Here is a 25,994-nt window from a genome sequence, read left to right on the forward strand (position 1 = left end):
CCCTGATAATCAAAATGCTCACAGAACTGATTGAGCTTGGTCGAAAAATGAAAGAACAAATGAAAGATACACAAGTGAACTAAAGCAAAATATTCAGGGAACCAACAGTGACAGGAAGGAAACCAGGACTCAAATCAACAACTTGGAACAATAGGAAGAAATAAACATCCAACTGGAACGGAATGAAGAAACAAGAATTCAGAAAAATGAAGAGAAGCTTAGGAACCTCTGGGACAACTTTAAACGTTCCAATATCCGAATTATAGGGGTGCCAGAAGGAGAAGAACAAGAGCAAGAAATCAAAAACTTATTTGAACAAATAATAAAGGAAAACTTCCCCAATCTGGCAAAGGAAATAGACTTCCAGGAAGCCCAAAGAGTCCCAAAGAAATTGGACCCAAGGAGGAACACACCAAGGCACATCATCATCAAGTTACCCAAGGTTAAAGATAAAGAGAGAATCTTAAAAGCAGCAAGAGAAAAGGAGAGAGTTACCTACAAAGGAGTTCTGATAAGAGTATCAGCTGATTTCTCAAAAGAAGTCTTACAGGCAAGAATGGGTTGGAAAGAAGTATTTGAAATCATGAAAGGCAAGGACCTACATCCAAGGTTACTCTATCCAGCAATGCTATCATTTAGAATGGAAGGGAAGATAAAATGCTTCCCCGATAAGGCCAAGTTAAAGGAGTTCATCATCACCAAGACCTTATTATATGAAATGTTAAAAGGACTTATCTAAGAAATTGAAGATCAAAAACTATGAACAGTAAAATGACAACAAACTCACAACTATCAACAAATGAACCTAAAAACACCACAAAACAATGAAAACAAATACTAAGCCAACAACTAGAATAGGAACAGAATCAGAGAAATGGACATCACATGGAGGGTTTTCAGTGGGGAAGAGGAGAGGAAGAATGAGGGGGGAAAGGTACAGGGAATAAGAAGCATAATTGGTAGGCATAAAATAGTGTGAGGTTAGGAAACAGGAAGTCAAAGAACCTATATGTACAACCCATGAACATGAACTAAGGCAGGGGGCGGGAATCTGGAGGGTTGGGGGATACAGGGTGGAGTGGGGAGAAAGGGGGAAAAATTGGGAAAGCTATAATAGCATAATCAATAAAATATACTTAAAAACATCTCACAGTACTGATTCCTTCTTTTTTGATCACCAAGCCATTCCTCTTAACACACAATTTAGAAATCAGCTAATCTTTTAAAAGTGCTAGTTTCCAACTATTTTAGGTTTCCTTAGATATGTTATTCATTTCTAATTTAATCCCATGTGATCAGAGACTGTGTTCCAAAGTACAGAGACTGTACTTCACATAATTTGCATCCTTTTAGGTTTGCAACTTGTTTTATGGCTCAGAATATGGTCTTAGACTGTGTTCCTTGTGCTCTTGAAAAGAATGTGTAATCTATTATAGTTAGGTACTGCTCTGTTCTACAAATGTCGTATCGAGTTGGTTGATAGTCTTGTTCAAGTACTTTATATCCCTATTTTGTGTTTTCTTGTTCTACATCGATAGAGCGATATTCAAATCTCTAAATATTAATTGTAGATTTGTTTATTTCTCCTTACAGTTCTATCAGTTTTTGCTGCATGTATTTTTGAAGATGATGTTAGATAAACAAGCACTTAGGACTGTCATGGCTTCTTGCTGAACATCAGCAAGATGGTTGGCATAAAATTATCTTTATCCATGGTAATATTCTTTGCTCTGAAATCTACTTTGCCTGCTATTAACAAGGTAGCTACTTTGGCTTTCTTGATTAGTGTTAGAATGGTATACCTTTTTCCATCCTTTTAATGTTTGTACTATATTTTTATGTTGACAGAATTCTTGTTCACAGAATATAACTGGATATTTTTTAATCCAATCTGATAAATTCTGCATTTTCATTGGGATGTTTAGGATATTTATATTTAAACACCTTTAAATATAACTTTAAGCAAAAAGATAATAAAGTGTGGAGTTTATAACATATGTAGAAGGAAAATGTGAAGTCACGAGGCATAGAGATGAGAAGGGAGAAATGTTACCTTAAGTATAAGGTTCTTACACTGTATGTTTCTAGTATAGGACAAGTAGTAGGTCACTTGCTATAACCCTAAAGCAATCACTAAAACAACAGTTACAGCTAATGAGCCAGCAAGAGATAAAATGGAAACATTAAGTTTTGGTTTCCTCTTTGAGAATCTTAGTTATGCAATAAATCACATCTTCTTTTAAAGAAACATTTCACCTCAACTGTTATATTTATGAATTTTTTTCCTGGTGTAAATAATGTCAAATCTTATTTGTTTTCCAGATATCTGGAAGGAATAACTTCAGTTTAGGTTATATTAATATCATTATAGGAATTTTAAAAAGTACTTATTCAACAATTATCTTGTATTTGAAATATTAATATATAGATTTAAAAAATCAAAATGCAATCTTGGGAATTAAGCAGAAAGACTTTTCGTAAAAAAAAAAAAAAAAAAAAAACAGAAAAGGGAAAAAACAACATAAGATTCCAGTGTGTGGGTGGAAGAATAATTTTCCTTCTACCTTCTAAGTTCTTCTGGCTGGACTAATAACCAAATTAACATGAGACAGATTAACAGGAGAAAGTGACCAAATTTATTAGGCATGGACATATGGGGGGATCCATAAAATGAGATCCCAGAACAGAGGCAGTTGAGGCTTATATGCTATCTTGAGCTAAGGAGAAAGTGGGTAGGGTGGTGGCTTGGGACTTCAAAGAACAGGAAAACAATTCACCTGAAGATAGGAAAGCAAATGTTTGTACATGTCTGCTGGGCCATCTTTAACTATGGGACACAGACCTGAATCAAAGGGCCTTGCTAGGTCCCTCCTGGCTTACCACACTTAATTCATATGAAACTGAGGTTCACTACGATGGTATTTCCCTCATTGGTGCAGGTTCTCTTAATTTTGGGGGGCAGTTAGGACAGTCAAAGGTTCTTTATGAGTCTTTTGTTTCTTAAAAATATTCAGCTTAAAATAATCAAGATCCCAAAAGGCCTGTTTTGGGGTGGCAAACTCTGTTTCCCATTACCAGCATTAAATGAAACCTTACATGTATTTTCTTAAAAAAAAAAAAAAAAGGTTAGATTCAATATGACTGTCATGAACAAGAAACCAGTCTTTCAATATCATAGCATTGTTCTTCTAAATAAGTAACCATAAGAGACAAAATTTCAAAGATACTTTATTCAAAATTCTCCTTCTAGGAGAAAATATATGTAGCAATGTTTACACATGCTTTAATAACTTATTTCACTGTACAACTTGCATTCTATATAATAACACAATAAACCAGCAAAAAAGAAAAAAAATATGTCTGCACTTAAATAATCACTTTAAAAAAAAAAACTACAGGGTACAAAGAGGTGGTATGTGTACATCTTTTCATGCCTGAGCTATACAGCATCAGTCATCTAGTTCCGTGTGGGTGAAAATCAAGATGCCTACATCTTTCTTATTAGAGATGTGAAAGACTATTAGGACTTTTCAGAACAGAAGATATTCTTGGGTAACTTTGGGTCAAGGCAGAGGGGCACGATCACTTTTATCCCTTATAAATATTTTTCCCTTTTGTGTTACTTCCACATTCTTAGATTTAAAAAAAGCATTATGTTCACATATACTACTACGTCAACACTGTTCTAGCACACAATTATGTTAATCAGTTATTTTATAGCCAGCAAAATGGTCCAAGCATATTAAGAAAACTTTGGCAGTACTGCCAAAGTAACACCTAGTAAATAACATGTCAGTAAAGTTTCTCCTGCTATTCCTCACATGTTGCAGGCAAAGACACACAGCAACAACTATAAAAATATGTGCAAAAATATAAAAAGATATTATTCTCTATTCCTGAAAAAAGATAATTAGTATATTCTCTATTTAAAATCTTAGAGTTACAATGATTGCCAACTGAACATAAGACTCTATGAGATGAAAATAAGATGACAATGACTGACTAGTGAAATCCAAACTTCTTCCAAGTAATTATATTTTTTCCAAGGGAAAAAAGGACACAAGAGGTACACTTTTCCACTTGTCTCAAAAATAATGAAAATTAAGTTATATAGTTGTCAAGAACTACTAAAACATAAAATCCAATTTCCTATATATTTTTTTTTTTGACAGAGCTTAACAAACAAACAAAAGCCATCCCAACTGAGGTTTATCACAATCGGGACTAAACACATTGACATTTCTACACCGACTGAATCTGAATGACTAAGTCTACAGAGTAGGCTCTAGTTACTAATTTTAACTAAACAGCTGCTTGAACAGTATTTTCTTTCTAAAACTTACCATAGGTTCAAGTTAACTTCCTGTATATGGAACTGAAATGAGTTAGATGCTCTAGTTTCCAGCCGATTGCAACCAATTACAGTTCTTTCATATTCCGAGAAACAGCAAAAATGGAAAGTCAACTAGTATTACATCTGTGGAAGCTAACAAAGATTTCACTTTGATACGTGTAAACCACGAAGTCTAAGTTTCAAAAAACAGTAGTTGTGGTCAAGAGTCTATCCTATTATTATATCTTTTTAAAGATAGCAATAATATTATAATTGTAAACAGAAATCTGTATCCCAAGAAAGCACAAGTAGGAAAAGATCCATTCATTGTTAACAATGCACCTGACATCCCTTGCAGACTTCTCGTGACAACTGTAGTGTAACTAAGTGTAGCTGACACTGCTGAGTAGAACTCTGGGGCGCAACCCCAGGGATTGATGTGTGCCATCCCACTGAGCTACTTTAGCAGCAGTCATGATTGTGACGAAATATACTTAGTACGTTACACATTTAAAAAGTCATTAGAACATCTCGCTCTTGTACACTAGTATAGAAAGGTCTTCCAAAGATAAAGGAGTGTAGTCCTGGTTTAATTTTCTCAGCTAAAGCCATTATTATGTTAAGATCGCCCTCTGCTGTTAAATCAAGGTCTATCTTCAGGTTCCGAAGAGATTTAAAGGGCTTTTTCCCCTTCTGCCTACAAATAAAAAATATGTATATGTAATATAGAAAATGTCCAAAGGGAAGAAAACAAAACAAAATGATGCACAAAAGTTTCTCATCCATATAGTTTTACTTACGTATCATCTTCTATATATTTTACTAGCGTCAAGGCTTTTCTGTGAAGGACGAGTAGAAACTGTGCAAGGAAAGTACTCCTGAGAGATAAGCCAGGTTTCAAATGGAAGACCTACAGGAAAACAAAATATTAAAAAAATATATTTTGCTCTCATTCTACTTACATTGCACGTTTGAATCACAGCATTAACAGCATCTGGCAGGTAACACACATTAGAGGAGTTCCCCTCAATCATTTCTATTGGTGTCTCCCAACAGGCTGGGGTATGACAGAAGTACTAAGTCTGGAGAGAGCCTGGCAGTTCTACTTCATATTTAAAAGTTAGCATTCTGCATTCTACCTACGAATATATGCATATCTATTTAATTAAAAATCAATTACAAGTTACTCCCAGTTGTGTTACTCAACTTTTTTTGCCCACATCTTCCCAGAAGCCGAGCCGTGCTTAGAGAAAGATTTTGAGATATCCATATCCCTCTAGTGCTCTTGTTCTGGAAGGGGGGGGGGGGCGGTGATGTGGGACAGGGTGCAGGTTTAGCAGAAGGGTTTTATTTCAGCTTGAGAAGCAGGGAATTACATGACTACCTATTATCCTTGAACTTTGAAATGTCACAGACCACATAGCCCTGGATGTTGACTATGTGCCAACCACTGTATCAATACTTTATTCACTTATTATATTGTACATACAAGGTTTTTGAAAAGAGCAAATTCCTGTTTGTGAAAAACTTTGGACACCTAAAAGCTGCTGAGCTGGACAGAGCCAAAATCCAGGCCAGAGTCCCTTGTCCACCAAAACACATACCACAGGCTGTGTTCATATATTTTAATGTCCCTGCTAATAAATATCATAAAGAAGCCCCTCCCCCAAATTCTACTTAACCTAAGGAACTCATTATTCAGAGCTACATCTACGACAATGTTTCCTGACCTCATCCTTAGAATACTATGACAAAGCTCTATTATATTAAGAAATAAGTCCCATATAATCTGTACTTTTTTTCAAATGTATAATTAAGCAGATTTTTTTTCAAAAGGAGGCAATTAAGATGCTGTCACTGAAACAGATGTATAGGATTTAAAGTCATTTTTGACTCAATTAAGGCATATAAACATTTATGCATGCATTCCCTTCATCCCCCCAAAAGAAAACACTGTAAGTTACAGGTAGTGCTCCAAATTAAAACATTTGTTATTTGAACTGGGGAATGATACATCTTTAATTGTTAATATTTAGATGATTACTCATTAACAAGTCAAAAGAAAAATCATTTAGACACTTTAAGAAAGACCAGAGATACTACAAAAAGATGACGACTCAGTTCTATGATGGTACATAGAGTACAGCCATTGTAGGATATATTTAAAAAACAAACAAACATGTCATTATCATTCACTCCGACAATCTCAGGTTTAACATTTACCTGATCCAGGAAGGCTTTTACTAGCGTGTCTCTGTGTAAGACATCTTGAAAAATATTCCTATGAAGAAAATAGTCCAAATGTTGAAATGGTTACACATTCTGTAATTCTATACTCTAGTCAATAAATTAAATTTTTTGAAATGGGACATTATATATAATCATTTTTTATAAAAATCAATGTATATATTTGAAGATATAAAATATATATTTATTTTAACTCAAGGAGACCTTTGTTTATTACTGTAGTTTATCAGGCCACTATGTAATCATTTTTCTCTTAAAGATATAAGCAGTCCCAAGATTGACATGTAATATCTATCAACCTATTTTAGCACCCTCAGCTTACAAAAAAATGTTGAGATCCAATTCCTGACATCTCAAAAATAAAACAGCAATAAAAATGGACACATACCACTACCACCAAAAGCCAAAACAAAATAAAAGGATAAATTTATGTACAATAACTTCTAGTGAACATTTTAGGATGAAAAAAGATAAAAGGACAAATGCTAAGAATCACTTGAGTGGGAATAAGAAACACAGCTGGATGACTATCTGGATATCGCAACCACTGGGTTTTGCATCAACAAGCCCATCATCTGGCAAGTAACATGAACCAGCTAGTATTCTAGGAAAGTAGTACCTACCTTGACAACAATCAGAGAAAGAAGTTAAGATGTAATGCACACCTGAGAGAACATGTATCTAACACACCACCTAGGATATAGTAGATGCTTATAAAAAAGAATGCTCTCTTTCCAGGTCCCAGGTCCCTTTGAGCTTTTCTCTTCTTCCTCTCCTCTCCTTGCCTTCTACTTCCATAAAGAATTTCCTGTGATGCTAGGTTATACTCAAGTCAAAGGGGGTAATGTAACATTTAATAAGGTAAGCAATTTTTAACTGAAAGTAGTAGCTGAGAGGAGTGGTAGGAAAGAGCTGTATGTGCAGAAGTAAATAGGAAAGTACCTAAAATTTCCTAGTTCTATGAGAAGGGTATATCAAATAACAGAAGGAAACCCAAAGGCGGGGTGGTGGAAATCATGACTTCATGATTACTAGGTGTCCAATTAATATGGACACTGACAGCACCTTCTCTGGCTTTGGACAGAGAATATGACTATTTAAGTCCACTGTTCTGAACATACCTGTTTCTCTCAATGAATATCTTGGGCACAGTGAATCAGATGAAGTGAAGTATTTAAAAATATTTCCAGTGACTGATTTTTCATTTTTTATTGGCAGTGACTGAAATTATTTTTTAAAATTAAAAAATATCTTAAAAAATAAATATTGTTTAAAATAAACTAAAAAGTAAAACATCTCTAAAATATGTAAAATTTAACAATATACAATCTAGTAGCTAAAAATATATTTGGACAGTTTTATGATCAAAAAATTTACTTAGAGCTAGAAAAACATTTTATCATAACATTATTTTGTTATGATTAGCAAAACAAGAACAGCTGGCTGATCATAGTTTGTCAAATCAGTGAAGCAAACATAACTGGTTAAAATGAGTAAGAAATGTTAAAGTATAACACATATCTTTTCTAAAAAAATACTAGATGACTGTAAACCCATTCTAAAGTTCAACAAATTCCCCCAAAACAGCTCTGAAGCAACTAATCAAAAAGAAAACAAATATTAAATACTTTAGGAAAGAAAATATTTAAAGGAACAGATTGATTCTGAGAATTTCTACGTATGTACCAAAATTAACAATACTGTATGTGAAAACTTTGTGATCTGGAATTCTAATTTCGACCAATTCACATTCTAAACCAATTTCCCTAAAGCTTTCTAAGGAATCAACAAGAACACTGGAGAGGTGGGGAAAGAAGGGTCCTAATGAAGTCATTCTTCTGCACCTGAACATGAGGCTAGGGACCCCTTGGACATGGCGTTCCTTTTCTATGTTTTTGGTGAACTCCCTCTGCGAGACTACTGGGGCTCTACATGTCTGTTACCTCAGCTCACAATTTTTCTCAGAAACACAGGACAGGGCTGCTTGCTCCAATTGTGTAGCTCCCTTGTATACTCAATCCTGTAGTACTCTAGTTAACATTTACTGAGCACATTCTATGCGCCAGGCACTTTAAATTAATTAGAGAGAGTCATCATAGCATACGACAAACGTTTTCCTGATTTCAGAACATCATTTAATTTTTTCTTAGGGTTTTATAATTCAGATTTATCATCACCATTTTTTTTCCCTAATTGGGTCTACATTGAATATTTTATCACTATTACTTTTATTTTTTTAATTTACTAATCAGACTTTATGGTAAGGAACGAATACCACAGTATAAAATGCAAAGTAAAAGAATACTCTATTAATATTTTTGACAGGTTTGTTGTATTTTTTAGTCATATATTAAGAAAGAAAAGACTTAGAATTACTCTTTGGTTTACTCAATACACTTTTTAAAAAAAACATTTATTCACTGAGTGTGAGAGAGAGAAACATCGATTTGTTGTTTCACTTATTTATGCATTCATTTGGCTGATTCTTTTATGTGCCCTGACTGGAGATCGAACCTGAAATCTTGGTGTATCATGACGATGCTCTAATCAACTGAGCTACCAGGCCAGGGCCTGCATATGCTTTTTAATGACTCATATACATTAGACTATAAGCAATGTCAGGGCTGGGCTATCTGGCCACTATTAATCTTAGTACCCTGTACTGTGCCTAGGAGCTCAATATATATTTGGTAAATAAGTAGTTAAATATTTATTTTTAAGAACTAATCTATCTCATGGGAAACACAATTACAGTAAGAAAATAGACATTCAAGAAAAAAATAAAGCTTGATTAACCAAATTATTTCTTCAAGCATAATTCTCCTAGTAATGTTTCTTTCTTTTTAAACACAGACCCATTTGTTTTGTTCTTACTCATAAATGATACAATTTCATAGTATCGCTTAATGACAATATCAAAAGACAGGGCATCACTTACAAATCAGGAGTGAAGTTTTCGTCTGTGTAGATGAAAGAATCCTGAGCCATGTCTTCTTCTGAAGTGGCTCTCCAGAAAGCTGTCAGCTCCGACCTCATGTATCTACGCTGATTATAAATATGTTCATGACAGGGTGGCATCTGCTTGACCGTGTTCACATCCACATCTATGTGTGTGCTGGGATAGGGGGCATACATAACTTGCCGAAAAGGTAGTACAAAGCTGCCAGTGGAATCCTGTGATAATGAAATGCAAACTGTCTTACATGACAAAAAATATAAAGACTTATTTTTTATCCTCACCGGAGGACATTTTTTCATTGCTTTTATAGAGAAAGGAAGAGAGAGAGAGAAACATTGATGTGGGAGAGAAATATCAAGTGGCTGCCTCCTACATGCACCTGGACCAAGGACTGAACCCATAACTTAGGTATGTGCCCTGATTGGGTTTTGAACCCATGACCTTTCTGTTATGGGACGACCCTCCAACCAACTGAACCACGCTGACCAGGGCAAGAATTATTTTTTAAATTAAAAAAGAAAAACTGCCTTTGATTTAGCAAATCCATCTCTAGAAATTTATACTTGGATATTAATCATGATTGTGCACAAAATTTTAGTGATTGAAACAACCTAATTATCCAGAAAGTGATCAAAACTAAGCTGCTGAAGTTTATGGGTTGATTTTGAAAGATAGTCACAAAATATTGTGAACAAAGCAGTTTAGAACATTCAGACTACAATAAATAAAAAAAAATTTTTTTGGTGGGGAGAAATGTGAAAAAAACAAAAAACATATAGAAGAAAAAAAGACCAGAAAGACACATGCCAAATATTAACAGTAGTTATTCAATGGATTGTGAGATTACAAGTAACTTTTTCTTCCTCTCGACTATTCATATGCTCTTTTAAATTCAATATATGTATTTTTATAATAAGTAAAAAATGCACTTCTTTCTAACTGTAGTCAGTTGGGTTGCCATGGAACTAGGATATACTGTGTATAAAGCACTTTGTTATGTGACTGAAAAGAACAGAAGACAAAGGCTGTTTTAATTTTTTCACTCTTACAATGCTGTGATGATCATCTTTATCAGTAAATATCCTGCATATATAATTGCTTCCTTAGGATGAATTTCCAGAGGTAGAAATAGCAATTTAAATCTTTAAACATTTGTAAGGCTCTTGATACATAATGTCAAAGCATTTCTGAAAGGCTATAGAATTTATAATTGCATAGAAAATTCTTAACAAACATATTATCATTGAATCATAGTTTGAATTTTCCTCTATGCATCTGGTATAAGACCTTTCAAGGATAAAATCATGTAATTAAATGAGAGGTTGCCGAGGAAATAAAAGTACTAAGTATCTTATGCCTTTGCTAGGAAGAAGTTCTCATTTTCAGATTTGTACAATTCAAATTAGAAATGATTTCCGGCCCTGGCTAGTGTGCCTCAGTGGACTGAGCACCATCCTGCAGACTGAGAAGCTGCTGGTTCAATTCCCAGGCAGGGCACATGCCTGGGTTGTGGGCCAGGTCCCCAGTTGGGGGCATGTGAGAAGCAATGGATCAATATTCCTCTTGTATAGAGATGTTTCTCTCACTGTCTTTCTCCCTCATTCCTCCTCTAAAAATGAATAAATAAAATATTTTTAAAAAGAAATGATTTTCCTTAAAGAGTTTTGGTATATAAATATTAATATTTTGAGCTCAGAGAATGCACATTATTGAAAATACGAAAGCTGTCCTGGCTGGTATAGCTCAGTGGATTGAGTGAAGCAAAGGGTTGACAGTTCAATTCCCAGTCAGGGCACATGCCTGGGTTGCAGCCCAGGTCCCCAGTTGGGGGTGCACGAGAGGCAATCACACACTGATGTTTCTCTCCTTCTCTTGCTCCCTCCCTTCCCCTCTGTCTAAAAATAAATTTAAAAAATACAAAAGCTGAATGTAATTTTTATTTGTAACACTTTTTAATATTTTTCTTTCATTTTGTTATGTCTACATCCTCAAGAAAGCATCCTCTATGACAGAATCACATAAGCAGTATGAAATTTACATTTCACGTGTTTGATTATAATCAAAACAATAGATGCAATAAAGTGAATAACTGTCTTCCCCATATTATTAAAAATAATGGCTAATTTACATTTATGTTTTGTTCCTTCAAAGGCAAACATAAGCAAACAAAACAAAAATTTAAAATAATTTTTCTAATACACACACACAGATTGAGCAAATCTTATACACTTTTTCTAGTTAGAAGGCAGCTTAAAATTTTTTCAATAAATGCATATGGTACATAAACATATAATGGTGACACAAAAATTCAAATCTGTTCAGTAAAATAGAAATATTCCTATTTTAGGTATGCAAACAAATTCAAGCACATATTAAAAGAAAATCATAAGGCCAGATAGGCAGCTACAGGAAACCAAAGAGAAACACATAGAAAGATAATTCTGTGATATTTCACTGATACTAACTATAAATCCATAACAGATCTGAGCATATACTCTTTACATAGATCTGAGCATATACTCTTTGCTCAGATCTGTGTAAAGGAAGTCGGCCCCTTGGCACATAAGCATGAGAAAAATTTATTACTAATGTTCAAAATACACTTACAAAAAGTCTCAAAAATTGGTTTCATCTGTGACAAACATACACTATACCTTTAGCAGGCCTTGGACAAAGAGCCCTGACTCATATTTAAATGATGATTCTGCTTCACATAATCTGGAGCATTTTCTCTCTGCTGGAGTCAGAAAAAGGCATAATGTTTTTACTATCTGTAAAAGAAAAGATTTTAGCATTAAAATATAATGTAAAAAGTATTATTGGTTTGTTTTATGAAAAAAATTGTAATAGAAATTTTAATTGTTTTTGCCAATAAAATACACCCTGAGAAATAAGTATTCCTTAGTCACCCAGAATAGTCCAGGGGCTATAACAGTTGTGGGAAAGAGAGGAATTCTATGGTCAAGTAAGTCTGGGAAACGTTGGTAAGCTTACAGTGTGGTATATCTCAAAACCTTTAACGTTTGAATACACGCTGTGACTCTCCAGGTGACTGATCTAAAGTTACTTGACCAAGGGGTCCTTATTTAAGCAGGAAGTAATGACCTAGTAGAGTTACTGACTTGTAGCTTCTTCACATAGCAGCAAGTGCTTCACAAACAAACAAACAATTCTGCACAAGGAAACTAAATGCAGTAAAATTAGGCAGAACTGTGGCTATTGTTTAATAGTTCTACGTGTGAAATCCCATTACAATAAATAGCAAGAATTGTCCAAATCCTGTAAGAGAACATGAATTAATTCCATCCTATTTTATTTAAAATAAGCGAGCCATTGTTTGGGGCTTAGAAATCTATGATTCTAATAGAATTTGATCTACAGATCTATTAAGGAAACAAAAAAGCCATTGAAAGGGAGCAGAATTTGCCATCCCCAAATATGTCTTTTTGACATAGGATTATTTTAGGGTGATTATTTTTAAGAAACAGGAGATATGGGAGAAGCCCTGCAAGTTACCCTTTTGTAAAAGAACATTTACATTTATAAGGAAAATCTCCATCAAGAGAAGGATGACATAATCTCTAGAAAGCTTACCAATGGAGAGGCAAGGCCTGCCTAACTGTTCCCTTATCCTATAATTCCCTATCAAAATTTCCTTTGGTCATTAGCTGAAGATGGTATTTTAGGTAAAAGCTTGGGCCAGTTTTCATGCATAACTCCCCTGTATACAGAAGGTATACATGTTATTAAACTTGTTTTTCTCCTGTTAATGAATCTGCCTGATTATAAGGGGGTCTCAGCCAAAAACCTAGAAGGAGAGGGAACATTAATTTTCCTCCTCTACATCATGTAACTATGTTGGAATTCAGACTATATTTAGAGGTTTTACATTAAAGCAGTGGTTTGCAATCTAGAACAGTGGCAACCTTTTTCTCAAATTAATAAGGTCAAAGTGATAGGGGACTCAAGAGTGGGAAAATTTTAGTTTAAGGTAAAAAGTTGTAAGCCTAGCAAGTAAGTATATGTTAAAGCTTCTGTTTCAGAAACTACACATAGATAAGGCCCATCCTGGCTCCTGGGAAAACAGCTGACCTCCTGGGGCACTGCTAAAGACCACCACCTGGGGACAAGTGGAGGCATCTGGGCCTTTGTGTTCTAGGGAGAGACAGACAACCACTGCCCCCTGTGGAACAGCTACCTGCCCAGGACAGGAATGTTGTAGTTTCTTTCACCTAATCCTCCTTGAACTTCAAAACCCCTCACCGCACCTTGTTTATTCCCTGGTATAAAAACATTGGCCTGGAAAGAAAAGGCAAGATGGTCTGTTAGGGTATGAACCCGCCATCTTCTCACATCTGAATAAAGCACCCATAAAGATTCGATCACTGTCACAGCTTATTGGGGCTGGTAGTAACAGGCAGCCCAAACACCGGTGTCTTTTCCGGTTTCACTTATACTATTAGGTCATTGTGACTGTGACCTGACTTTTAAATTACCATCCATGACATGTTAGCAGTATTAAACAATCATTTATTTGCTAGGTTACAAAATAAATTACCTTATTTACTTTCTCTGCACTGCTACCTACTACGACAGAACAGCCACAGGTTTGCAGGTGTGAGCTAATGGCACTGTGAATTGAAGAAAAAAAAATTAAAACAATTTCATAAACTTAAAAAAAAAGGCACGTGAGCTTCAGGTAATTTAGAATAACTTTGAAGAGCATCAAAGATACAAGTGTAATGTCACCTTTATTTCTACATGCCTTTCACTGATATTCTCCCATATGAACATTAAAACCACCCATTTAGTAAAAATATCACCATTTTATAGAGGAAGAAACTGCAGTGTTGAGAAAGATTAAGTGATTTACGTAAAGACAAAGAGGATTAAAAATGACGCTAAGAGTGGCTCATACTGAACACAATCAGGACTAATGCGCTTCTGATTCAAGCCATTTAAGGCTTCTAGGCTAACCACACCCCTGCCTCTCCAGCTCCATCATACCCCTAAAGGGAAGTGACTGTGGGGCACAATAGCACATGCCTTATTCTTTCACTCCTCGTTTTAAAGCATAAAATTTCATGGTGACCTGCAATTTTAAAGAAACACTAAAGCAGAGTGTGAGACTCTACATGTAGAGTCAGCACTTAGACTGGGGATTAACATGTAGGCACTCAATAAATACTGGCTATTATTATTTTCCTTAGGAGAAATGCAAATAGCAAATGTTAGCTATTAGCTATTGTTATGTGCTTATATGTGCCAGGCACTGTTTTAAGTGCTTATCTGATTTACCTCATTCACCAGTTAGAACAATCCCATAAAGGAGGTACTATTATTCCCTTTTTACAGATGAGGAAATAGAGGCACATGGATTTCGGGTAGCTTTGCCCGGGGTTACGCAGCAGTAGCCCAGCAAATCTGGTTTTCGGGTCCAGACCTTTAAGTACTAAAATCTACTGTATGAAGGAGAGGATCAGTACAAATAGAAATAATTTTCTTTTCTAGTCCCAAATAATTCAAGTGCATCCATAATGCAACTTATTTTGAAAGGATTCTTAGTTTCAACTTTAAACTTTAAATGTTAAAAAAAAGAGTAACCTCAAAAATATCAGATATGTAATAAAAGAAAAAACAACACTAAGCTAAGTAATGGTTCAAATGTGCACTGTTGTCCCTGGAAGAGTGTGGAGTAGCCATTCTGCTTTTGACTTCCTTTCATATCCTGTCATAGGTGAGCATATGATTTGTATCTGCTTCTTTCAGCTTTTATGAAAAGAAACAAAATTCTTACTTGAGAAGAAAGCCTTCATGACAACTATCACCGATATCATCATCATTGAGAACTGTATCAGCAATCTAAAATGCACCAAAAAAATTATTCTAGCATAATATTGAAAAAACATTTTTAATACACAAGTTTTCTGAAATCTAGGTTCAATATAACACATTGCCCTCATTTCTAAGCATCAAGAATCCCCATAAAACAATCTCTGTGCACTGTCATAAACTTTTAGAAGAACAAATGCAAAAGCTCGTCAGGCAGGTTAAGCAACAATTTTTACAAGAACAACTTCCTCTTCTGAGCTGTCAGAATCAGGAGGCAAATCTTAATGACAAAAATGTCAGAAAACAACATGAACAGTGTCCTAAAGACTTCTCCATGCATGCATAGTGTGTGACTCAAAATGTCCTCAACAAATGATTAGGGAAACTATGTTAGAGAATATGAATAAACTTCCATTCGTATACTGTTTTGTTACCAAAAGTACTGAATTAAAATACTGATTGATTCTACAAGGTCTCAAATTCTCCAAATTTTAAGAAATACAAAAGGCCAAATAAATTTTAATGTTATCATAGTTATCACTGACCAAAAAGCCTCTATAATTTTAAGTGTTTTTGTTAAAGTGCCTAATACTTCATACAAATAGTATATGACAAAAAATGCATACTCCTAAAATAAGAATACTACTAATATACATAAGAGTCATTTAACTCAAAAAATTGATAAAGCATACGACTGCCCCTATTTAATGAAATAAAACTTACATCTATTTCTTCAGGAACACTGTGTGATTTCATAGATGAAAGCAGCTCCATTACAGGAATTACTTCTCCAGTAAGCATTGGAATAATACTCTGACCCTTCACAAAAAAGTAAAGTGAGGTGAAGAAAATAACATTAAGTTGGACAATAAAAAATTAAATAATGAAAGCAAAGAATAATGCCCTTTGACGGGAATATCAATAATTTGGTTCAAATGCAGCTACAAATAAGTCTACTACTCCAAAATATTTCTAAAGGATTTACATGCTGTTGAAAACTCATTTTTATTCTTCTGGAAATAATTTTCTTTAGTCAGAATCATTGGTTTATCATTTACTGTTCAATGCAATAACTAAATCATCATACCAAATTTAGAAAGGATCTCCTTTTGAAATGTGAGATATATCTTATTAATTAAAGGTCATCAAAGTGTTTTATATTTAAAAATGAGGAAAGCGAAGTGTAAGACTCTGAAATCCTCAATAATGAACACAGTAGTAAAGCATGAATCAATACTGAACCTCCACATTCATAATAAGCTTTAATTTACTCAAAGGCAAATAAAAATCACCACTTATGTATACTTTAATAATCAATAAAACACAAGTTTCCCTTAGAGTTCTTTTAAGATAATACTTCTATTTTTTTTATAAATCCTTACCCGAGGATATGTACATTGATTTTAAGGGGTGAGGGGGTTGGAGAGAGGGAGACAGAAAGAGAAAGTAAAAGAGAAAGAGAGAAAGAAACAATGATGAAAAAGAGAAACATTGATGGGCGGGAGAAACATTGATTGGTTGCCCCCCATACATGCCCTACTGAAGATAGAACCTGCAACCTACGTCAGCGCCTTGACTGGGAATTGAACCCGCACCATTTTGGAACAGGACGATGCTCCAATTGAGCCACACCAGCCAAGGCTTTAAAATAATTTTTAAATGCTTATTTACAATTATAATCAATAATACTGAGAATCAGCAAGAATAATGACTGAAGCTGCTACTGTTGTAATTGCTTCCTTTATAGCAATTTTATCAGCTGACAGCTATGAGCATCCAGAGCTGAGTACTGACTGAAGTTGTTTTACACTATGTGTCATCCCCAAATAGTATTCACTGTTCAAAATAAAGTCACTGAAAGCACATCATGTGAGATTTGCAAGGACTCAATTATCAGGCAACTCCTTTTCAGAAAGGATAATTAATTGTGAGAAAATATGTTCCCTTAGGTTTAGGCATATATAGTAGTTCATACAGATATCCGACATTTATCATCAAAAACAAATGAATATCCTTATTGAAACTTGACAAAAAAATCCTACAAGGCTGAACACAGAAAGGCTGTAAAAAAAATCCCTTAAGTTTCCTTTTCTCCTCAAACTTCTCTAACTTGCACTTCTGAGGAGAATGTTTCCCCTCTAAGAACCTAGCTTGTCCCAAGTATACTTTCCTCATGACACAGAAGGGGTGGGACATCTTCCAGAGCCCTTAAAAGAGAGATAGAACTCATTACCAGTGGTAACTGTGTAAGGACAGGCTTCTGGTTTGAAAAACACACCCCAGTAAAAGCAGAGTTTTGTTGGGTCCTAAATTTCCTTATCTTGTGATAACTCTAATTAGTCTGTAAGTAGAGATTGGCAAAAGTTAACCCATTCTTTGAGACCCTGCTTAATGACCAACAAGCAAAGGCTGGGCTTCTCTGGGTAAAGGAAAATATTTTCTTGTAAGTCTCAGACCTTTCCCCAAAATTACTTTCTCTGTCCCGAGAAGTTATTTACAAAAGTAGAGACATAAAAATATTATGAAGGAGGTCATTTTACAGGGTTTGTATTTTCCTTGTTTAATATCCCTGTACTTCGCAAACTTTTAGAAAAGTTTTTGTTTAAATTAGCATTATATTCTGTTTCAAGCATGGTGAAGAGAACCAGAGAAAAGGTAATCTAACCTTGACGTTTATACTGCAGTTTCAGTAGGAACAAAGAGGGTGGCCAGGAGCAATAGGAGTAAAAGCAAAGAAACCTTCCTCCACTGGAGAGTCCCGCTTCAGAAGAACTTCTCTGCCTTATGCTGAAATGGTTTGTTGACATTTCCACAAGGGAAGCCCTATCTCTGCAATCATGCTTTTCAAACTCTGGTGCCTGCTCCCTAAGGGTATTCAAAGTCATGAGATAAACACAGCACAGTTTCCTAGAGACTTGATGTTACCAAAAGCCTGATCAGTGCAAAGGCGAGGAGTATCACTGGCAAATTATAATATTAAAACAAATAGATATATCATAGAATAAAATGTAAATTGCATGCATTTTAAAGATAAAATTTCAAAGATATACTATGCTTAGAGCTGTGTCTACAACTACAGATACCTTTGGAGTACTCACTTTCCGCCTGTTACAACTGCTTCTGTGCAAATGTTTAAGAAACTGCTTTAAAGAAAATCTCACATATAATTTTTAATTCTGACTATAAACATTACTCAAAACTTACTCTGTGCATACAGAAAAAAGGTAGCGAAATATTAATCTGTAGGTGCAATTACTATTAGACTTTACATTTAACTATTCAGGTCTAAGATAAGATATGCAAGTTTTTACCCAGTTTATTCTATAATTCTCTGTAAAGACTCTGCTGACTTTCAGGCTCACTCTGTCAAAGTAATATGGCTTCAAGGCCTTAACAAAAGTGGCCCTGAGCCTCATACAGACATGTGCCGTGTGCTGGGAGTGTTTGACAGTATGCAACAGCCACCTTACCTGATCTTCCATTCTCTCTGTGCCTTCTAACACTATCTTCTGAACATTCTCTTGCCTTTCCTGAGCAAGGGAAAATTCATTAAAATAATTAAAATAAATAATATTTGACGCTTATTTATTTTTTTACAATACAGTTAAATAGCAGACACGTTCATATGTAATTTAGTTCACGGGAAAAATACTTTCCACTTTAGGGCAGAAAAAAGGGGATGAGAAAATTAACCGAACAAATTCATGCTCTCCTAAGACAATATAAAGTAACCCCCCCCTTTCATACAGTTAAAAATTTAATTTAGCAGAAAATAGTCAATGAAATATCTGCATAGTCTCACAAAAATAATGATTTCCATTTTTCAAATTCACTAACATCACGTTGAACATGGAGAATATGGAGCTTCCTGATTTTAAATGATTTTCATATGCATGTGAAAATTAAGGACACTAGCCTGCAAACATGGTAAGAAACTACTCCTTTAAAAGATACTATTTTTCCTTACTATCTAATAAAAGCCTCATAAAATGAACAGCTGTTTAATGGATTTCTATGTTACTATCAAACTGCAAAGCAGAAAGGAGAAATAAATTTGTTCTTCAGTTCTGCCAAAAGTATATGGAAATATAAGTATCAATATATTTTAAACTATAGGATTTAGGGAATAACAACAATTTCTTCTGCAAGAGGAATGAAATCAACAGAAATATTTATGATATGAAAATGAAATGAAAGGAAAGGAGTACTTCCTAGAAACCATTTGGTTCAACCTCCTCATTTTACAAATGTGGGAACTTGGCAAAGAAGTTAAAGGGATGAAAAGCTTCATGGCAACTGCTTATGAAACAACTCTTTCGAAATGCTTGCACCCACACACAGTAGTGAGCGAAACAGTCGTGCAATGCTCTCCCCAACAAAAAAGCTTTTAGAGTCAAAGGATCCCAAGACAAATATGGACTTTAACACTTCCGTTCCCTATTTACTCTAAGCTTTAGCATTTTTTTTGTAATGTGGAGCTCTCATCTCCTACCTTCCAGGGTCATTATGAACATTATAGACATCAGACGAGATCTATCTGTATCTAATAGGGTAGATGCAAACTAGAGCGACTGCCTGAAGTTAACTGTTTATTATTTCTAAAAAATTAGATATACATATGTCAGAAGATAAACTTTCAATGGCTAAGTTAACCTGATTAATAAGCTCAAAACCACTCACCTTATGCATCCATATCCTTCCTTTCCTGATAATGTGTGTTAATCTATCAACACACACTCTGTGAAGTGGGAGGTAGAAGCCAAGTTCTGTCTGTGGAAGTATAATTGATAGTCCGTACGTGCTCCTATCCCCATTCCAGTTTCCATCAAAGATTAATGAAACAATAATTACTCCCTTTTCAGATAAGACAAAAAACTTGACATCTATAGCCCCACTCTCTGCATTTCGAAGGATTTCTCCATTTAGGGTGTGGTTGGCAAGAAAAGTTATTTCTCCATCGCTGAGAAGGACCTGTTCTGTCTTCGGAGCCCAAATGTGTCTTACTCTAGGACCAAGAATATTGTCCCAGTAAGCAAAGGTAGCTGCTAATAAAGGTGATTCACCACTTAAAGCAATCTCTGTCTTGGCAACCGCTGGAGATGGTGGAGGACAGAGAGTCGACATCACTATGTCCCACCTGTCATATTATCCAAATGCTCCAAGGATACCTAAACAAGGACATATAAAATCAATGATTAGGTTCAATTTTAAACTCATCCATCAAAAACCCAAATAATTTTGCCACCTGTGGTTTTCTCCTCTTCAGTCAAAGAAGATTTGGAAGCATGTCTCCAACCAGGATAGAGACATTCAACTAGCACTGACGGTTACACAGTAAGTGTTTACTGATAAAATTTTATGATACATAGTAACTCGTCACTGTGTATTTAAGTATATCCAGAAATACACTTAGAAATCCAAAGTAACAATGAACTAAAACAGCCTATTAACATTCAGAGGAAATAATTATAAACTAAAGCTCATAGAATAGATCCTCACTGTTCCCCCAAATCCAGTCTATATACAATTATAATATAATCAGATACTTGGTTCCTAAACCATTTCAACTAAAGAGGACTAAATGAGGAAGGGGAGGGCTCAGTTAGAGACACTGATGCTTATTGTGGGTTGAACCGTGTGTCTCCCCCGCCCCCCCCCCAAAAAAATCTGTTCAAGTCCTAATCCCCAGTATCTGCAAATGTGGCCTTATTTGAAAATAGGCATGATCAAGTTAAAATGGGGTCATATGGATTAGGGAGAGTACTAATCCAATGTCTGGTGTCCTTATAAGGAGAGAAAGATTTGAAGATACAGACACAGAGGGTATAGGGCCATGTAAAGTTGGAGACAGAAATTAAAGTGATGCAGATACAAAGCAAGGAGAGCCAAGGACTGCTGGTAGCCACAAGAAGCCAAGAGGAGGCAAGGAAGGATTCTTCCTTCCTGCCTTTAGAGGAGCAGGTCCCTGTTTACACCTGTTTTCAGACTCCTAGTTTCCAGAACTGTGAGAGAATAAATTTTTGTGTATTTTGTTATGGCAGTCCTAGAAAACTAGCAAAAACACCTGACAGTCGGGATACCGTAAAAACTACTAAAAGGGGGGAAAAAAATTGCCAAAACTCAGCAGTGTGGACTGATAAGAAAAAAAGATCAAACATCCTGTTATTCTCAATGAATTCTCTAGGTATCAGGGTGCTAAAGTTCATTACAGATGTTTAAAATGACCCTGGAACACAAAGATAAAACATTTAACATGCTATTTGAGACAGCTGTACAGCATTTTATCTCTACAAAGAGAGTTCTAAATGGCTGAAATAAAAAAGCTTCAGTTAATGTAGAACATGTAGAGAACACCACAACCAGATGGGCCCTGTTCAAGCCTTTCAATCTACTGAGAAAACAGACACAGAAAAAATGAACTGCCCAAGGTCACAGAGCCAGGCTAGAACCCAGGTCTCTTGTATATCTTCACCTACTCAAATATATCACTCTGAGGGTGCATATTCAATTTGATGTTAGTGTAAAATGAATCATTTTTGTTTAACATTAAAATTGAGTATTTGTATTCAGAGACAGAAACTTCTTAAAAGATGACAATTTCACTTAAGCAAGTCTAAATTATAAAATCCATTCATCAAAATTGTAAAAGATAGCAGTTCTTAGATGAAATGTGATATACCTATCTTTGTGTATATGATTGCTTTGGGAGAACACATTTGACCTATAACTAAATTCACATCAAAGTAAACCATTTTACTTACAGGATTTTATCTACATCTTTTCAAGAGAGTTCAGAGACTGATGAAAAGCAGCAACTTCTATTTTTAGAGTATTAGGAAACACTTTTATCATGATGTCAAGAATAAGTATATACAGTTTGGTTATCTAAGTAGATGAAGAAATGGTTTAACACAAAGACAATTCTTATGTGTGTATCTTTTATTTCAGAAATTCATTTAGGGAATGTTTATTTTTTAATCTGTATATTATACTGTAAGTGGATATAAGCTTTATAGCTTGTTTAAAGTATTCACTGTTTTGGACACAATTTAAGCAGTCAGTTACAAAGACAAAATACAAGAATGTAATTTGAACTGAAACTGTAATGATGCTATTGTCATCATTAACAGCAGCAAACTGGAGGCCAAGGAAATGAATTAAGTAAACACACAGGCATAAAACAGTATAGCAAGAGAGTTTTCTTTTGCTCTTTTTTTGGATAAAAAAAGGTGGATAATCATAAAGGCAAGGTAGCAACTCAAGCATTTCATCATTGCGCTGAAAATAAAAACATTTCCTAAAATTGAATTGAGCCCTAAGGCAAAATCTGGTTGGGTTATGGGAAAACTTTTTAACTGATAGTGAAATCAAACCATGATAGACCACTAATTACGTTCAGTCTCACTGCTAATGTCATTAGAAAGAAAACAAAGGATGAGGATCATGTTGATTGCTTAGTTTTTAATCCTGCCAAAAGAAATAACCTGAGAAATGAAATGTCACAGAGAAGTATAATTAGGAATTGTAAAAATGATTTTACTAATACTTTTTAAAATCATCATTTTTTGTGAAGAAAATACATACATACGAATGTGGCTGAAAAAAAATCAGTTCAAAACCAGTAGTCTTTTTTTTTTTAATCTATGTATCTATTTATACACAGTGTTGGCTTCCCCAGAGGGTTATCAAACATTAGCCTTAAGAGTCTTTTGAGGGAAGCCAGGATCCAAATTGAGTGATCTTGTAAACAAAGTATAGCACTGATGAAATGTACCCAACATACTTTTGAAAATAGTCCAACATATGCAGATTATATTAACTATCATTTGCTAAATTGGCAGAGCGGCAGATCTGAAGCTTTGCTTTTTCTTAAATCTTTACTAAAAATCAGCCACCCCTTCTCTGACTGGTATTTAGGAAGTGGGCTGATCCACTGCAGTTGTAGATGAGTATTCAACCATAGTAAGACTCACACCTCTTGTAATCATCCTTTCTGTGTGTTGTCTCCCAGCCTGAAGGCGGTCCTAAATCAGCCCACTTTAGGAAACAGGGACCTGCCAGACAAACTTTATCCACAAAGAACTGCTTGTAACACCCAAAAGTTTGTGACACTTTCTATATTTTCCTTAGGCAAGACTCAGAGATGTTCTCGCAGCTTGCCATCTGTCTCACACCTTCAAGTTTCTCAGATAATAGAACCCAAGGGCAGACTTGAAAGATAGGAAATTTATGGGTTTTATACTTCTGTCTCTGAAAGCAAACTTTTGGACTGATAACAGAGTCAAATAAATAGTCTATTTAATCCACTTTATAAGGAAAGAAACCATCTTTAGCGCCTACGTAATCATTTCCGGGAACAGGTTAGTGCCAGCCTACTACACAATCTGCAAATACAGTCTGTGATTTTTCTCATTTGTATAAAGAGCACAGTATGGCAAATCCAATTGATTTTCTTTCTTCAAAAGCAGCAGGGTGTGGTTGAGGTGCTGGCAGCAGTATCTACGTCACATAACACCATCATATTTCAAGTATTTGGACTCCATATGACTAACCTCCGTTATATTATATTCTTGCGTCTGTGATGGCCCCATTATGTTAACTTTCCCTAAGTCTGAAATCATATCTAACAGTATTTTCCAGTTCCTTTTGTACAAATTGAAAGCAACGCCAAAAGTATTGTGTCCCCTTGCCGTGCATCACAGGTCAGGAATGGTAACGATTAGAACTGGAACTTGCCCACTGGCCCAAACCAAACTATTACTTTGCTAGAGCCTAACAATCTCCATTGTTCCTGACACGGCCATCTCTCTTGGGCAAGTGCCCGATCTCCTCCTCCGTCTCCTAAATACAGAAGCCTGGAAAAGTTCACCATAGCCACTCAGACCCCATGCGGCTGGACAAAGCAGACCTATAATCAGTGCATTTCTTTCTGAAAATGATACTGATACCATCAGTCAAGCAATGCCCAAGTCACAGTGGTCACTTCCTTTAAGTATGTGTAACCACGGAACTGTGAAACAATTAGGTCATGTCCCACAGAATAGAGCACAACCCAGCCTAGAATTGCTGCCCAAATTTTCAGTTCTGTGGTCGTGTTATGTCCACACCGCCCTCTCAAACCACATTTTCTCCTCTCTGCCCCCAACTTGGTCCGCAGCAGCTGCGCGCCGCTTGCCCTCTGGCCTTCCCCGCGCCAGGCCTCTCGGAGCCCAAGGCTCCTTCTTCCCGAGGAGCCTGCGCGCAGAAACGCGCCTCCCAAGTGTCCTTCTGGGTCTCACCGGTCCCCGGGAAACAGCCAGCTCGGAACTGCGGTAGGGAAAGCGGCAAAAGAGCTCGGTCCCCATCCCCTGGTCTTTGCGCTGCCGCTACCGGGAAGACCCGGATGCACGGAAATCCACTAGGCGCCTGACAGGGAAGCCCACCGCCGGTTTCGGTAATGATGACAGGGGAAAAGAAAGGATGAGGCGAACCCGCTGAAGAGGCCCCGCTGCCGACGCCCCCACCGGCCCCGTGGGGGTCTGTAGACCCCGACCCCAAAAAGCCGTCACCAGTCCGCTGGCTTCTCACTCACCCACTCGCCACCGCTGGCGCCTCCGCTGCCGCCGCAGGCTCAGGGACCGCAACCACAGCCCCGCCCCCGCCCCGCCCCCTGCCCCGCCCCCAAGCCCGACCCAAGCGGGAGTCATCCCCAAAGACGCTTTACTGAGTCCAGTTTTGTGTTTTTCCGGTTAAATTTTATCTAATCTTTCCTTTTTCACCCTCAGCAAATACTGTGAAAGTAAGGGGAGGAGGGAAAAGGCGGAAAAAACACAAAACACTTTCGAAACACGTACCTCTAGCCATCTCTAAACCCTGCCTCCGATAGGAAGGAAAAGGGCAGCGAGCATAACTGCCTCTTCAAGCGCCATCTTTTATGTGGGCGGAATAAATACTTGCGTAAAGCACCTTCTTTTTTCTCGTGGGACACCGTAGTAACCTTTGGGCATTTTCGATTTGCTGTGACGTAGACGAATGAGGACTAAGGGGGGCGGGGCTGACATGCTCTGTACTTTTGCACACTGACGCGCTGTGTAAAAATGTTGGCCTGAGGTATTAACAAGGATACAGAGGGCTGTTCCTTCTGGGGAAAGGCTGCTGGGACCTGAGGAAACGAAGCAGAGATGGTGGTTGTGAATTGTTTTGTTTGTGCTTGGCACGTATTAGCGTTCAACAAATATTGATAAATGAATGTATTTTTTTCCCTAATGGCACAATTAAGTACACTGTAACTTCAACCCAAATTCAGTTAGGTAATTTCCTTTTTGCACAAGACAGTCATCACAATTTTGTCTGCTTTACATGTAAACGTTCTCTCAAGCATTATTTTCACACCTTTAAAAATCATTTTTGCTAGTCGCACAAAGTGAGTTTTTTTAACCTTTGAAAAGGTACTTTAACATTTTGTTTGATGTGCTGTAATATTTTTTTAAACCTTTAGTTAAATCAGCCTTTGTTCTGCAACTGTGTGTATTCAGGTTATTCATTACATATGAGTAGCACTTAACATTTTTTTATCTTTAAAAATCACCCAGCGCATCTTTATCATTCACCAAGGAAGAAAGGGAGGAATAAAAATAGAAATGA

General features: G+C 36.1%; 1 protein-coding gene across 3 annotated transcripts; it reads right to left on the minus strand.

Moving 5' to 3' along the window:
• Nucleotides 1-3,212: 3,212 nt before the first annotated feature.
• Nucleotides 3,213-25,289, minus strand: C9orf72 (C9orf72-SMCR8 complex subunit). 3 transcript variants are annotated; one of them, XM_024558346.3, is made up of 11 exons: nucleotides 25,205-25,289; nucleotides 20,052-20,539; nucleotides 18,842-18,901; nucleotides 16,095-16,190; nucleotides 15,337-15,401; nucleotides 14,098-14,170; nucleotides 12,194-12,310; nucleotides 9,519-9,754; nucleotides 6,557-6,614; nucleotides 5,134-5,243; nucleotides 3,213-5,030 (listed from the first exon to the last, which is right to left on the minus strand). In XM_024558346.3, exons 2-11 carry the CDS (start codon nucleotides 20,493-20,495, stop codon nucleotides 4,844-4,846), a joined length of 1,446 nt encoding a protein of 481 aa, XP_024414114.2. In that variant the 5' UTR covers nucleotides 20,496-20,539; nucleotides 25,205-25,289; the 3' UTR covers nucleotides 3,213-4,843. The 3 variants fall into 3 exon arrangements, with proteins under 3 accessions (XP_024414114.2, XP_053780987.1, XP_053780981.1); XM_053925012.2 differs by lacking the exon at nucleotides 25,205-25,289 and adding an exon at nucleotides 24,943-25,004; XM_053925006.1 differs by lacking the exon at nucleotides 25,205-25,289 and adding an exon at nucleotides 24,650-24,936.
• Nucleotides 25,290-25,994: the final 705 nt, after the last annotated feature.

This window comes from Desmodus rotundus, chromosome 1, assembly GCF_022682495.2.
Source record: "Desmodus rotundus isolate HL8 chromosome 1, HLdesRot8A.1, whole genome shotgun sequence".
Taxonomy (NCBI): domain Eukaryota; kingdom Metazoa; phylum Chordata; class Mammalia; order Chiroptera; family Phyllostomidae; genus Desmodus; species Desmodus rotundus.

What these genes read in the sequence shown, in the direction of transcription:
- C9orf72 (XM_024558346.3), bottom strand. Translation starts at nt 20,495, where the DNA reads ATGTCGACTCTCTGTCCTCCACCATCTCCAGCGGTTGCCAAGACAGAG. An exon ending in GAAGGATATGGATGCATAAG is followed by an intron (nt 18,902 to 20,051) that starts GTGAGTGGTTTT and finishes TCCCTTGCTCAG; the next exon opens with GAAAGGCAAGAGAATGTTCA. An exon ending in GAAAACTTCACTCCTGATTT is followed by an intron (nt 6,615 to 9,518) that starts GTAAGTGATGCC and finishes TTTTCTTCATAG; the next exon opens with GAATATTTTTCAAGATGTCT.